Source organism: Blastomyces dermatitidis, assembly GCF_000003525.1.
Source record: "Blastomyces dermatitidis ER-3 genomic scaffold supercont1.12, whole genome shotgun sequence".
Classification (NCBI taxonomy): domain Eukaryota; kingdom Fungi; phylum Ascomycota; class Eurotiomycetes; order Onygenales; family Ajellomycetaceae; genus Blastomyces; species Blastomyces dermatitidis.
Window position 1 is genome coordinate 1,861,346 of NW_025544785.1, and position 15,435 is coordinate 1,876,780.

Below are 15,435 nucleotides of genomic sequence, written 5' to 3' on the forward strand. Positions count from 1 at the left end.
AGCACTGAAAGAACACTTAGATACTCTCATATATTTCAATACTTCTGATCTCACTCTCTACTCATCATGAAGAATGAAAATGCTCATAAAACTGAGTATAGATGAAGATTTCATCAGTTTATTAATTAATCAAGATTAATATATCAGTGAACAATTGAAGAATCACATGAAACAGAAGTTTCATTCATGAATAAAAGCATGTGAATCAGCATTATGAATATCTGATAATATTATGAAACATCTTGATATTCTGTTCTGAGACACTGTCATGTAATAGAAAGTATTAGATTAATTACAGAGTACTTAACAGAGAAACACTTCTCTTACAACATTCATTTCTGACTTCAATATCAAGATTCTAAAAGCAGGTGATCAGTCTTGAGAGAATTGCATGAAGATTAGCATACTTAAGAAAACATTGACTTTCAAACTCTTACAGACTCTTATAAGTGTAGATAAAGACTCAACTTATAAAGACTTCTGCACACAGCTTCAGATAATGAATAATCATCTTATCAAGCTCAAGAATATACTGAACAGTGATAGAAGATATTACATCTCAATAACTTATACACTCATGCTGAGAAATAACAATGATGCAGATGCTATGAATTAAGTAGACTCAAATATCTATATATAAGCAAGAGTCTCTGTCATCTGAACAGACTTCTGAGTCTCTGAGATCACTTCTGAAGAAGTTGCTGATTAACATCAATGTAGAGTATGCATTAACTGTAACTGATTAGAATACATTGCTTTCAACTGCTGATCAATCTATATATCTTCTCATTCAAAGAATGAATCAGTGCCTGTCCACATTAATCACATTGTATTAGAGAAAGATTCAGAGAATAACTATAAGAATATCTCAGTGAAACAGAGAAAAGATTAGCTTCTGTTCAAATTTATAAATAGAAGCTTGAAGAGATCAGACAATAATAATTTAAAGAGAAGATGATAATGAATACAATTCTTATATCTACTGTGATTAATAACATGTATAATATAAAGACTATAGTAGACAGTGATCTATGTCACTATACAATGATAAAATCTTCAGTCATAAGACATTATAATCTTCAGTGTATTTCTCTATCAAAACTTCAACTTCTCACAGAATTTGATAATTCAAAAGACATTTATATCTGTTACATGATAAAGCTGATCATAGATGTAGAAGAATATTAACATGAAGATGTCTACATGTATGAAGTTAATAATCTTGATTATAATCTTATATTAGAACTTATCTAGCTATCTGAACAAGACATCTTGTTAAATGCTTAAAACAGAAGCTTGATATTTCCTAACAATGATAGAGTTCATGAAGATGACATTCACAAGATTATGAATCTGACACAGATCTCTGTCAACATGTATGAAATACTCTGAAAAAGAAGTCATTATCAAAATCACTGACAGAGTCACTGATAGCAAGATTATATATCAATCTATTTCATCAGTCTGACTGATATTAAAAAGACTCTAGAAAAGTTATTCTGTATTATAGTAACAGATTCTTGTATAAAACTCTCTCAATAATATTATAAATATCTAGATGTCTTCTGATAAGATAATATTATAAATATACTTCTCTTACAAGATTCTGAAGTGAATCACAGTTAGACTGACTGTGTGACCGTGTCTGGGACCAGGACCAGATTTTTTGATAGTCCCATTACCAATTCGACTGATCCCATTACACGGTTTTAACATTAGATAGTAGTCTCATACTGTCCCAGTGAGACTTACTGTCTACTCTTGTCACATTTTCCAAATGGGACCATGATTTCCACTTCTCAATTTAAATTATTTTTATTGCTTTAAATGACTTTAAATCTCATTTGAGTGTTACCAAAAAGCGTTACTTTTTAAAAAATTAAAAATAGTCTAAAAAAAACCTTAAAATGTCTAAAAATAGTAACTTTATGCCAAGAATGGGACTAAATGGGACCAAATGGGACCACTTTCTCATTTTTTTCAAGTCATGGTTCCATTTTAAGATCTCATATATAGTCACTTTACCTGTTTTTTTGATAGCCAGTCCCAGCGGGATTCACGCCAAGAAATGTATGGGACCAGACCAAATGAGACCAAACGTGAAATTCATGGTCCCGGCGGCCAGTCTAATCACAGTATTAAGTTAGAGAAAAAGAATAATAAGAACTCTGAATCACTATGAAGCTCTCTTTATAACATGTTCTGAGATGAACTTCTTCTTCTTTAAAAGACACTCAATGATCTGTTGAATAAAGAATTCATACATATTAGTAACTCTTTCATCACAGTCTCTATTCTCTTTGTAAAGAAATCAGGTGAAGAACTCTGATTCTATGTGAACTATTAAGATCTGAACAGATTGATAAAGAAAGATTGATATCTCTTATCTTTTATCAATGAAACTTTAGCATGGATCAGATGAGCTCAATGATTTATAAAACTAGATATTGTTACTGTGTTTCATAAGATTCATATCACTGAAGAAGATGAATGGCTTATAGTATTTCAAACATGTTATAGTCTCTTTGAATAAATAGTCACACTCTTTGAACTGACTAACACTCTTAGTACATTTCAGAAGTATATTAACTGAGTACTTTGAGATTTTCTTAATAAGTTTATATCTGCTTATCTAGATAACATTCTCATCTTCACTGATAAATTCAGAAAAGAATACTAAGAATATGTGTAAAAAGTATTACAATGGCTACAAGAAGCAGAACTACTGATAGATATTGATAAGTGTGATTTTAAAGTCAAGAGTATCAAGTATCTGAGTTTTATTATAGAAGCTGGCAAGAAGATTCAAATGAACTCTGAGAAAGTCTCTGTCATTCTTGAATGAGAAGCTCTGTGTACTGTGAAAGATGTATAAAGCTTCATCAGATTTGCTAACTTCTATCAGTGATTTATATAAAACTTCTCAGATATCATGAGATCACTTACAGATCTCACTAAAAAAGACTCAGTATTTCAATAATCAGCAGACACTGAAGCTGCATTTACACAGATAAAGAAGATGTTTATTAATACTTCTCTGCTAATAATCTTTGATTCTGATTATGAGACAGTTATTGAAGCTGATTTCTCTGACTATGTGATAGAAGAAGTGATATTGTAATATGATAATGAAAGTGTTCTACAATCATGTGTCTTTATATCTAAGAAACTGAGTCCTGCTGAATACAATTATGAGATCTATGATAAGAAACTTCTTGTAATTATACACTGTTTAGAAGAATGAGACTCTGAACTTCAAAGTGTCTCTGAGTTTGAGATAGTCACAGATTATAAGAATCTCAAATACTTTATAACTACTTATAAACTTACTGAATAACAGATGTGATGATCTGAGTTCTTAAACTGCTTTCATTTTACAATACACTATTATTCTAGCAGTCAGAACTTGATGACAGATACTCTCTCATAACAAGAGTAAGATATATCATTCAATGTAACAGATACTTACTGAATGAACTGAGAGCATCAGCTCTTGAATCTGAAGATACTAGTTAATCAAGATGAAACAGCTCACAGCACTATACATGCTTCTTCAATTAAAACTGTCACTGATATCTCAACTTCTTCTGAATCTACATTAGATGAGCTATAACATACAGCAGCTTAAACTAATGAACTTCTTCAAGCACTTACTGAAGCAGTATGATAAGAAGCACTCTGATTTCTCTCAGAATTATAAGTAAGAACTGACATCTCAGAATGTTTAATTGATGATAATAACACTCTACAATTCTGTGAATAATGCTGAGTCTCTCACTTCAAATTCTTACACACTTAGATAATGCAAGAGATGCATGATTCATATATAACTGATTATTCAGACTGTGAACAACTGTATAGAATAATCTCCTGAGAATTTTATTAGTCTGAGATATTAAACAGTATCAGATACTTCATCTGAAACTGCAATTACTGTTCTTCTATTATCTCATGAAAGAACTGTAGAAAAGATCTACTAAAATCACTCAATATTTCTAATAGAATCTGATAAGATGTGATAATTAACTTCACTATTAATCTATCTAAGAGTAAGAGTTGTAGAAACATTCTGATCATCATGAATTAATTAAGTAAGAATATAATATTGAAATCTTATGATAAGATGAATACTGAATAAGTTGCTGAAGTCTTTCTACAGAGTCTGTTCTATCAGATGTATGAATTACTGAGATTCATAGTATCAGATCAGAGCTGTTAATTCATAAGTACTCTCTGAACTAGAATCTGTCAAGTTCTCAAGATTACACACTGTCTGTTAACTGTCTATCACTCTGAGACTGATAATGCATCAGAACAGATAATTCAGATTATAAAGAATTATCTTTATAAGTTCTACAATTACTTATAAGATAATTGATATGATCTTCTTCTACATACAAAGGTCACTATCAACAGTTAAGATACTATTTCAATAGATATAAGTCTGTTCTTTCTTACACACAGATATCACATGAAAGTGTTGAATTTTCTAGAGATTATACAGTTTACACTGAATCTCTGCAGTCTGATTCAGATTGTTAATAATATAGTAATGAAGCTCTGAGATATCTGTGATTAAGCAGAGATCTTCATAACAACTGTAAAACAAGATTAAGAGAATTAAATCAATGTTCACTGAGACTTCACTGAATAATATAAGATAGAAGATCTGATATGATTGAATCTTAAGAATATATGAATCACATATTTATTCTATACACTAGATTACTGCCATGTCAGATATACAGTAATAGAAGTTCTAGATAGTCACAACTATTATCTTAACACATCATCAGAGATTTATAATATATTTCATATAAGCTTGCTTCACTGCACTATCATTAATTCATTCTCTTCTCAGCTGACATTTGACTGACAGCTGCCAGGCATCATAGAAGAAGATAATGAGCTTAAGTGAAAGATTGAAGATATTCTTAATAAGAGATTTCACAGTCACAGCTGATAATATCTTGTGAAATGAGTCAGCTATAATTAACTGATCTGAACTCTGAGTTTCATATTATCTGAAACAGCAGCTCTTGACTGATGAGAACTGCTTCTGAAAAGAGAGAACTAATGTGATGAGCTGCACCTGATCAATTATATAGACTATTTCATTACACTTTATAGATTCTTTCATTTCTGATCACTGATCTGCAGCTGCTATGAATATGTATAGTATACACTCTGATTCTCAGTCATTTCTGATCATCAATTCTCAGTCACTACACACATGTGTAGCATACACTTTGATTCTCAGTCATTTTCAATCATCAATTCTCAGCCACTATAAATGCATGTATATTCTTCTGCCTTGAAGCTTCACTGTGTACATCATCACATACATGTATAAATATTCATCTTAATCACTGATTCTCACACTTTCTCTTTCTTTTCTTCTCTAACATTTTTATCTTTGTTATATAAGACCTATCAATATTATATCAATCTATTCAGCGTAGGCCTCTTACAGAAATAATTTATAAGTGATATTATACAGTGATTCTATTTTAAATATTATAATTAAAGTAAATTATTTCTATATTATTAATAAATAGAAATTATTTTTTCTTAGATACTCTGTGAAGAGTTTACTAAGAATATTCTATTTAGATTTAGTATAAGCTCTGTGATAGTTGATTGACTCAGATATTAGCAGAACTTGACAGAAAGTAGCAGTAGTTCAGATTGAGTTAGCTCAGAGTGAAGTGACTGAGTTTACTGAGATAATCAGAACTCTTAACATTTTTAATAAGATGCACGTGATGTCATATTACAGTGATTTTTACATGGAAAAGTTGGTTTTTCTTTAATATATAGAGAGATAATATCAAATTTAATCAGGTTAAAATTAAAAAAAAATTAAAATTCAAACATTTCAGATTCTTAAAAATATAGAAATACAACTATTAAATAACTATAATCTGCAAGATGCTAGATTATGTGTGAATCATGTGCAGGTGAGGCGATTCGATTGCTGTGGCAACACTCTCTCAAGGTGGCGACTGCTACAAATCCTGCTGCCTCAACTGAATGCAACTACTCCGGAGTTACTTGTTGTAATACATTAGTTATTGTCAAACAGCCTGTTATTTAACTTTCACCTTCTCCAACTGTACTATTCACAATTACCCGTAGCCTATCTGCATGCTATGTACTCTGTACACAGTATTATTTAGCAAACAAGTCAAGAAATAGATATGCGAACTCTGCTTGTACCTGACTGTTGAAACTCTCAGCTCACATCAAAAATATTGAAATCAATTTCTCGGATCGTCTTGTCTCTCCCTCTCCCTCTCCACGGGATGTTCTAGAACCTTCAAGTTGGAATCAAGAAATCGAGCTGTATCTTGTTAGTGTCTCTTTTAGCGCCGCACCCACAATCCCCATATCCTGCCATGGTTATTCATGCCTCTGCTCTGCTGGACAGACTTGCTCAACGGTCTTTGGATAATGAAGAATGAATGAATGAATGAATGAATGAATGAAGCCTACCGGCCCTTCAGCTCTACAAGCAGCTACTGACTGATCGCGATCGACGGGGCTCACGGTTGGTTACTGTGCAAGAATTATGCCGCCTGGACGGCCTCCCCCCAACATCCATATCGGCGCTCGCAGATAGGCTTTGATTGAACGAAGCCCGTTCACCTAACTCCTTCTTAGGCATTGAGAGGGGATCCCTACTTGACCATTATTAATTACCCTTGACGGATTTTCACTGTTGTTCGCTGCCATTAACATCCCTCCCGCCCGCGATCTCGCTGCCCCGTCTCTTGTGCCACCGATTAAGCGTGAGCATCCCGACCAAGCTACAGCTTCTATATATATCTATATATACAATCAAGTTTTCCGGGGAACAGAATAAATATATCTTTACTCCCTGATTGTTTGCGTTCCCGCGCTTTCTGCTGCATGAGATAATAGTGGTGGCCGCAAGAAGCAAACCGGATTGAAGGATGGCTCCGAAGGCCGCTAACCACCAAATAGGGTGGCTATACGATTTAGTACTATGGTCGCTTGCCGTGCTCATCGACCTGTTTTTCAGAGAGGTCCACCCGCGCAGTTCATGGAAGGTCCCCAAACGTGGTCCTATAATCCTCGTTGCTGCCCCGCATGCGAACCAGGTACGTCCCCCAACGCGGTTGCACAAAGTACCGATCCGTATGGAAAGATATACGGGGATATATAATCCGCGTTGCTAACGGAATTTGTTCCCTTACTTTGCATCTATGTAGTTCGTGGATTCGTTGATTCTTATGCGCGTAGCCCGCAGAGAACTAAACCGTCGAATAGCCTTCCTCATCGCCGAAAAATCATTCAAGCGGAGATTCGTCGGGTTGCTAGCAAAAGCTGCGGGCGCGTTGCCCGTGGCTCGGGCCATGGATAATATGAAACCTGGCGAGGGATTAATATACTTACCAGACCCTGTTAATAATCCGAAACTACTAAGGGGTGTTGGCACGAAGTTTGACGACCCAGGATTTGAACCTGGCGGCACGATCGCTCTGCCGACAATAAATGGCGAAGCCCATTCAACGGATATTGCAGAGATTCGCGGCCCAGATGAGATCATTTTGAAGAAACCCTTCATGCACAAGGATGCGCTGTACCAGCTTACGGGGCGGACAGACATCTCAGATGATTTGAAGTTTACTGGCAGTGCTGCGGAGCAGGATCTGTCAGGCTTCAAAGGGTCTAAGTTTAAAGTTGCTCCACATGTCGATCAGACGGGCGTGTATAAAGCGGTATTTCAGACCCTCAATGCTGGAGGATGTATCGGCATCTTTCCGGAGGGCGGTAGCCATGACAGGCCTAACTTACTTCCATTGAAAGGTATGGTAATTGTTCAATCCTTCTAATAAGCCCCTCCCCCCCTTTTTTTTCTCTTTGGGAGTATGAAGCTGATGGATCTCTGTAGCTGGTGTTGCCTTGATGGCACTTGGGGCCTTGGCAGAGAACCCCGACTGCGGTGTGAAAATCGTCCCTTGTGGCATGAACTATTTCCATGCGCATAAGTTCCGCTCTAGGGCCGTGGTGGAATTCGGTAACCCAATTGAAGTGCCACGGGAGCTTGTTGAAATGTACAAGGCAGGCAATCGACGGGAAGCTATAGGAACACTGTTGAACACTATTTACCAGGCACTTGTTGCGGTGACTGTCGTTGGTCCCGACTATGAAACACTTATGGTTCGTCTCATATCTCTACTTGCCCTTGAAGGAAAGATTGGAAAAAGTTGAGCCATTTGTACTGACGTACCTAAAGTTGATACACGCAGCAAGACGGTTATACAACCCGGCAGGAAAGAAGCTTCCGCTCCCTATGGTCGTAGAGCTGAATCGTCGTCTGGCGAAGGGCTATGCCCAGTACAAAGACGACCCTAGAATTGTGAGCCTAAAAAAGTCCGTCATGGAGTACAATAAACAGCTGTGGTTGCTAGGCATACGTGACCATCAAGTAGCATATGCCAAATTCTCCATCATCAAGGTGGTTTCGACTTTGATATACCGCCTTGGAAAACTGGGTATTATGTCCATTGGCACCTTACCCGGCCTCGTGCTCTTCGCACCAGTGTTCGTAGCGACCAAAATGATTTCAGTCAAGAAATCCAGAGAGGCGTTAGCCGCATCTAGTGTGAAGATTCAGGGCCGCGATGTAATGGCTACGTGGAAATTACTAGTTGCATTAGCTTTCGCACCTCTCCTCTATGCATTCTACACAATCCTCCTCACATACTGGACCTATCGGAATCGCATCCAGGGGTATGTTCCCGAATGGGTACCTCTCTGGCTAGTGGTGATATTCGGCTGTTGGATATTCCCTTCAATTACCTTTGCAGCATTACGAATCGGCGAGATCGGCATGGACATCCTGAAATCCATGCGCCCGCTCGTCCTGTCCCTCAACCCCACCTCCGCCAACACATTCGTCAAGCTCCGAGACCGAAGAGCCAAGCTCTCACATGAAGTAACGGAGCTGATCAACACGCTCGGTCCGGAAATGTTCCCTGATTTCGACGCCACGAGAGTTGTCGCAGACCCATTCAAAGAATCGCTATTCATGCACGAGGAGCCTTCAGCATCGAAGAAAGAAAACCAGCTTCTCATGGGGCAAGAACCGGACGCGTCCACACGGAGAATCAAAGGCGAGACTACCACCTTTGTCCCCAGCCACCTACCCCGCAACGAATCGTTCCACGACCTCAGCAACATTGGCTTTTTCTCCACGCGGCCACCTAGCCGGAACCGCAGCCGCAGCCGGAGCAGTTCGAACAGCGGCCTTACCGGTTCGAGCGGCATGCCGCTCAAGGCGTTCAGCACGCTGAATTCCAAGGAGAGCTTTGATGAAGTTAGCAAGCGGATTCGGGGGGCTATGAAGGAACGGGGCCGGTTGAGGAGGAAGCAGAGTGGGGAGTTTGGGTGGGAGGTTGCTAGCTCTGCGGGGTCTGAGAGTCCGCGCAGCGAGGTTGGGAAGAAAGATTTGTGATTTTAGTTGTCGTTTTTTATTTTGGTGATTGTCAAACGAGGGAAAAAATGAGGGAGGGGTGTGTATAAACAGAGGATTTGGTGCACGGATTATTGTTTTCCCCTCGGGATAGTCAAATTACTTGGGATGGAGTGTGAGTTGAGGGAATGGGAATCGTCGCAGATGCCGATTAAACCCATGAAAAAAGCGACGTATATATTTGCGGGTATGGGTATACATACATTGAGTGGATTTGGGGTTATAACTCCAGAACTGACGATACAAACGAGACCCTTGGCAAGCCCAAGGTGAGGGGACGGGCTATCGCCCCGATTTACTAGTGTGCTGCTGCCCCCGACAGCTGTCCTTGCTGGTCCCGCTGCTAATTCGGCTCAAACCATTTTGGACAATATATTTTTCGGTACTTCTCTTTTGTTCTGTTGTTTGTCGACGCGCTCGGTACTGTTAAATATCTTGATATTTTCTTCTTCTTCCTTTCAGTTGGACCCCCTGTTAATTCATATCGTCAATCAGGTGTGGCGTTCTAGCGTTTCTCAAATGTTTTGTTTCAAAGCCGTAGTTAATATCCAGGTTCATTCTTGACGCGAGGAAGAGGTGGAAGAGGAGGAGGACTCGGAGGGGAGGGCAGAGCGACGTTCCGCATTTATTATTTTATGATTCTCATGCTATATTATCGCCATATCATATGCAGATAGTTTACATAGCCAAATACGTATTTACGCAGCACTTCGGGTTGTAATCGAGTTGTTCAACCATGTGAAGTAGATATTTGCTCGCCTTTTGCAGCTATCGACCGAGCCAGCGCGATGACGTCGGCACCAAGCCACTTCTCCGTACTCCGTACTCCGTAACAGAGGCTCATTTAATTAATAATATTGCTCTGGTAGGTAGCGCATGCGCTCAGCCACGCCGGGGAATCCAATAGGGGGCGGTGAAATACCTTACGAAGCAGGGAAGAACAAACCCGCGCACATCACTAAAACATGCACCAACAGGAATAGAATGCGGTTGGGATAATATCATTTATTTTATTAATTACGTATCTCCATTGCGTCGCGATTATGTTGATGGCAAAGAGTTGATTTCACTTATTTGTTTTATTATTTATTTTATTTTTTACTTCCCTATTTTTAGGACCAAGTCTCCTTTCCTTCCTCAGGTCTCTTTTTTTTCTTCCCTGACAACCCGTCGATTTTACCAACTTCCGCCTGGTTTCATAGACCGCTTCTCTTTTTGTCCTTTGGGGGGGATTTCTCCGGAGACGCTTCGGTTTCGTCTCGGATGTTGTGTTTTTGTATACTACGAGTGTTGTTGTTCCCTTCTTGCGGTTCACTTCCTGGGGAGATCCGGAGAACATAATTCAGGAGCTCGTCGCGATTTTGCCCATCAGCCTCGCCCAACAAACACACACACACACACATCTACACCTGCGTAATCAACGGGGAACAACGAGAACACAATAAATAGAGTCGGCAAGAGAGCGCCAGAAAGCCAAAACGCCTTCGGGACCAAAAGCAAACCATTCCCGCCTCCCGTTCTGTCCTCCCAACTTCACCTCCTCAGCTCAACCCTCCCCTATCCGATCCCCGCTTTGGGGCTCTCACCGCTCCGTCCCCCGCCGATGAACTGTTCTCCTCTCCTGGAGGCCATCTGATCCGTACATATACATCGTAAACAAGCCGAACCGATTCGCCCTCCGTTCCTCCAACTCCTCCTGCCCTCGTTCCCTGAGACACCCTTTTCCCCCAACGCAGTATCCCCTACATATCTATCCCATGGCGGCCTCGTCGATGCATCTTTCCAAACTGCGGAGATGGCTTCTCTCCTCTCCGCCGATTGAGTGGGGGCTGTCACACCTCCGGGAACTGTTGATTGGGGCGTTGAGAGAAGGGCCGATTCCACAGCACGTGGCGTTTGTCATGGATGGAAATAGACGGTTTGCGAGGAATCATCGGATAGAGAAAGTTGAGGGGCATAATTTGGGGTTTGAGGCGTTGGCTAAGGTATGGCTTTTGTGTGATTTAGTCTGGTTTTTTTTTTTTTTTTTTTTTTTTTTTTTTTTTTTTTTGTCCTTATCGGTTTTGTATGGGCTTTGGATGGCGGTGGAGGACTCTTATATGCGCTGTTCAGGCAGTATTACTTTCTGTATCCGTTTTGCTAACACCTGCGCGCTTGTGTTAGATATTAGAAGTGTGCTACAAAGCAGGTGTCAAGGTGGTAACGGTGTATGCCTTCAGTATCGAAAATTTCAAGAGGTCGAAATACGAGGTGGATGCTTTGATGGACATGGCAAGGGTGAAGCTAGCCCAGTTATCCCAACATGGGGACCTGCTAGATCGCTACGGTGCTAGTGTACGTGTCTTGGGTCGACGGGACTTGGTTAAGCCTGAAGTACTGGAGGCCATCGATAAGGCTGTTGAACTTACAAGTCGAAATGGTGATGCCATCCTGAACATCTGTTTCCCATACACGTCTAGGGACGAGATGACGACCGCGATCCGGAACACCGTCATCGAATATAGCACCCCTCTTGACCGAACACAGTTACCATTGTCGAATGGACAACGCCGCACTTTTTCCGAAACGCACATCGCGGAGAGCATACAGAAGGAGGGTGGGATGGTTAACGGACACGGAACGGATTCCTCGTTATTGCGCCCACGAGGTAAACGGGCGACCAAGAGTTCCAACGACGACCCCGACGCTTTCCCCCTCGCTACCTCAACGACATCAACAGATCACCACTCGCATGTTGCAGAAAAAGTTGCTATAATCCCAGAAGCATACACCAGCTACCCTCCCAACACTGACCAACTTATCTTCCTCTCACCAGAAACCATTACGCAGCAAACCCTAACCGACCACATGCTCACTGCCGGCTGTCCACCCCTAGATCTCCTCGTGCGAACCTCTGGCGTCGAGAGACTGAGCGACTTCATGCTCTGGCAGTGCCATCAGAACACAGAGATTGTGTTCTTGGATATTCTTTGGCCGAGCTTTGACCTGTGGACGTTTTTACCAGTACTGTGGGAGTGGCAATGGCGGGTACGCAAGCAAGGGGGCCAGAATGGGGAGCTAGAGGATAGCAATGAGGATGAGTTCAGTGGTTCGCACAACGGAGTCACGAATGGAGTTGGTTCTGAATATTCCCCCCTGGCGCATAGGCAGCGCGCAAGGTCTAAGGATAGATAAGTTTCTCTTTTTTTCTCTCTTTTTTTGGGGGGGTTGTTCTTCTTTAACTCTCTTTTTTTGGTTCTCTCCCCTTTGCGGGAATTGCATTGTTAATTTTTCTTTAATTCTGAATATTTGCCGCATCCTTTTTTTAAAAAAATTGCTGTTTTTTGATATGGAGTTCTGGTTTGTTGCGATTCTCTTTTCCATCGGTCTTTCCTCATCTTCGAAGCATTTATAGTCTACCGCTTTGTTTTTATATTTACACCTATTGCTCTGCTTTTGCTTTTGCTTCATGAGAGGGATTCGTGATATCACGGCTGTGTCTACTCCATATGCCAATCGCTGGATGTTACCGGTTGCCTCATTGTCTATTATTTATTTCTCACATTCTACATAAAAATAGACCAGTATACCCCTAATCCGCCCTGTTTCCTGCACCCTTTGTATAGCGTCATAATATCATGTTAGTGGTTAGCTACCAGCTCTTCGTGTTCCCTACAACGACCCTAGTAGACTCTATTACTAGCTCTGTGAACCAAAACATGGATGCGATTTCAGAGGATCCTGGGGTCTTTTCATCAATCAAAGAAAGATTCCATCAATCCCAATGGGACTGTCCCCTTCCTTGCGTTCATTGGACAGTTAACTCATTCTCGAACAACTTGCTGGACGGTCAGCAATTAAGCCCACTAGATATATAGGTACGTGCTGTATACCCAATCTTCTTTCGCAGAATACTGTAGCTCTGTATCGTATCGTGTTGGACTCTAATATGGTCGAAGCAAACTACGCCATCTTGTTTGCGGTATTCCTGGCGATGCTCAGGCGAAACTCCTATAATGCCCCCGAGTTGGTTGGTAACTAGTGTCTTGGCGCCTAGAAATTAGCTTTGTTGCTACTTGCACACTTGGAACTTGTAGTCCGCCGTACCACAGGTACGGACCAACTTACGCTACGTAGATGCCTCGAATATCCGGTGCCTGTATGGAGTATATACAGTACGGACTATGATGATGTTGGTCCGCCTTCAGAGGGAAAATGCTTGAAACGTCTCGCATCATCAGTCGCAGTAGACGCTGTGTCACCTGTCGATCTGCCAGATCCCATTCCGCATCATGTCTTCAAGTCATTCACAAGCCTGTTCCCTCCTCTCTGACGGGTAAGTTTGCTACTGCTGAAATCATGCAGTTCAGCGGTGTTAATCTGATACAGTGCTGAATTTGGACCATGAATTTTTTTTCGTTTCACACGTGGGCCGATTCATTCAAAATGAAGTTCATGAAATGGCACAGCGATACATCCACTTTGATGTTGAGGAGTTAGCTCGTGTCGTGGGCACGGCCGTTGTGCTAAATCTTGCCTCAACATCAAATATATTGACAAGTCTGTGTTAAATTCACTACGTTTCTGATGTGTTTTCATAAACATATCTTGCTGCATTATTATCACGTGATTATATATTTCGTCGGGCCGAGATCGGAACTAAGCTAACCGGTAATATCCTCTCCCTTTTTATTTTGAAGATTGCGACAAACTCGACTCTTCTCTCAGTTCACTCTCTTACACTTCAGATCGATATAATCAGCTTCACACTTCATATAATTATTGTATTATATCCTTCAAAGAGATAATATTCACAATGTCGCAGCCAATTGAAGGTCGCAAGGTGCTCTTGTAAGTTCCCTTCTCTTCTCTTGCTCCTTCCCTCACTTGAGATTTCCTCTGCCCCGCGGTCACCTCCCCCACCAGATATCATATTTTCAACTTCTGCTTTTTCAACCATTGAGAGATTGCAATTGGATATTATCAACGAAGACTGATTTCTTGTTCGTGTTATATAGGTTAGGAAGTGGTTTCGGTTCGTTATACCCGGCCCTGGTGTTTATTTTATGTTCTAAAGAGGGACTGCGAGAGCTCACGAATAACCCCCCTGACAATACAATCACTGACATAGATCGTTCTCTTTTCGATAATTAAATAGTTACGAAGCCGACTGTTGAACTCCTAAGCAATGCGGGTATAGAGGTTACTGTTGGTATGTACTAATATTCGTGCCCTAATGCTAGTTCGCCCAACCCAGAGAGACATCAACCCCGCGTCCACCTGTCGGAACACCGTTCTGCGCGCCATTATAGGGAACGCAGCACTGCTAATTAATCTACCCAACAAACAGCGTGCCGCACGCTTGAGAGTGCCAAGAAGCTTAGCCAGGGCATCAAGAACACAAAGGCTATTTCTCTCGACGTCAATGACAGCGCTGCTCTCGATGCGGAGCTGTCCAAAGTCGACCTTGTCGTGTCCCTGATCCCTTACACGCACCATGCAACTGTCATCAAGGGCGCGATTCGCACCAAGAAGAATGTCGTCACTACGTCTTACGTGTCGCCTGCTATGATGGAGCTGGAGAAAGAGGTCAAAGAGGCCGGTATCACGGTTATGAATGAAATTGGTCTTGACCCTGTATGCTGCGTTCGATGCTAGTCTTGTGATTCTAAATTATCGAATTGTGTTGGCTGATATACGGTTTTACCCCGTTGTGTTGGATTAGGGCATTGATCATCTTTACGCTGTGAAGACCATTTCTGAGGTAAATATCTCTTGTAACTGGTGAGATCAGTTGATATATTTTGGCATGTTTTAACGGTTATTTTGTTCTAGGTTCATGATGCCGGCGGAAAGATAACCTCCTTCCTCTCTTACTGCGGTGGACTTCCCGCGCCTGAATGCTCCAATAACCCCCTCGGCTACAAGTTCTCCTGGTCTAGCCGAGTGTCCTT

At 40.9% G+C, this 15,435-nt stretch overlaps 3 protein-coding genes across 4 annotated transcripts in view; all 3 read left to right on the plus strand.

Moving 5' to 3' along the window:
• The first annotated feature begins 6,061 nt into the window (after window positions 1-6,061).
• Window positions 6,062-10,352, plus strand: BDCG_08945. 2 transcript variants are annotated; one of them, XM_045424722.1, is made up of 5 exons: window positions 6,095-6,352; window positions 6,431-7,124; window positions 7,236-7,833; window positions 7,919-8,187; window positions 8,264-10,352. In XM_045424722.1, the coding sequence occupies exons 2-5, from the start codon at window positions 6,957-6,959 to the stop codon at window positions 9,482-9,484; spliced, it is 2,256 nt and encodes a 751-aa protein (XP_045282739.1). In that variant the 5' UTR covers window positions 6,095-6,352; window positions 6,431-6,956; the 3' UTR covers window positions 9,485-10,352. The 2 variants fall into 2 exon arrangements, with proteins under 2 accessions (XP_045273377.1, XP_045282739.1); XM_045424721.1 differs by having other exon boundaries at window positions 6,062-7,124.
• Window positions 10,353-10,397: 45 nt separating this feature from the next.
• BDCG_08946 (undecaprenyl diphosphate synthase) lies at window positions 10,398-13,366 on the plus strand. The gene is made up of 2 exons (XM_045424723.1): window positions 10,398-11,487; window positions 11,666-13,366. The coding sequence occupies exons 1-2, from the start codon at window positions 11,260-11,262 to the stop codon at window positions 12,674-12,676; spliced, it is 1,239 nt and encodes a 412-aa protein (XP_045273378.1). The 5' UTR covers window positions 10,398-11,259; the 3' UTR covers window positions 12,677-13,366.
• A 271-nt stretch (window positions 13,367-13,637) lies between these two features.
• The window catches only part of BDCG_17887 (saccharopine dehydrogenase (NADP+, L-glutamate forming)), a gene marked incomplete at its 3' end in the record, with an annotated part of 2,806 nt that continues 1,008 nt past the window's right edge, over window positions 13,638-15,435 (plus strand). Inside the window, exons 1-7 of the mRNA XM_045426933.1 lie at window positions 13,638-13,817; window positions 14,182-14,332; window positions 14,500-14,516; window positions 14,640-14,693; window positions 14,832-15,118; window positions 15,207-15,245; window positions 15,317-15,427. Coding sequence (XP_045282740.1) covers window positions 13,697-13,817; window positions 14,182-14,332; window positions 14,500-14,516; window positions 14,640-14,693; window positions 14,832-15,118; window positions 15,207-15,245; window positions 15,317-15,427 — 780 coding nt within the window. The 5' untranslated portion in view covers window positions 13,638-13,696. The remainder of the gene's footprint in view (window positions 13,818-14,181; window positions 14,333-14,499; window positions 14,517-14,639; window positions 14,694-14,831; window positions 15,119-15,206; window positions 15,246-15,316; window positions 15,428-15,435) is intronic.

Bases quoted from the DNA above. Each gene is read 5' to 3' on its own strand.
- BDCG_08945 (XM_045424721.1), top strand. From the start codon at position 6,957: ATGGCTCCGAAGGCCGCTAACCACCAAATAGGGTGGCTATACGATTTA. The intron at 7,125-7,235 runs GTACGTCCCCCA...GCATCTATGTAG, and splicing joins CTGCCCCGCATGCGAACCAG to TTCGTGGATTCGTTGATTCT. The intron at 8,188-8,263 runs GTTCGTCTCATA...ACGTACCTAAAG, and splicing joins CCGACTATGAAACACTTATG to TTGATACACGCAGCAAGACG.
- BDCG_08946 (XM_045424723.1), top strand. From the start codon at position 11,260: ATGGCGGCCTCGTCGATGCATCTTTCCAAACTGCGGAGATGGCTTCTC. The intron at 11,488-11,665 runs GTATGGCTTTTG...CGCTTGTGTTAG, and splicing joins GGTTTGAGGCGTTGGCTAAG to ATATTAGAAGTGTGCTACAA.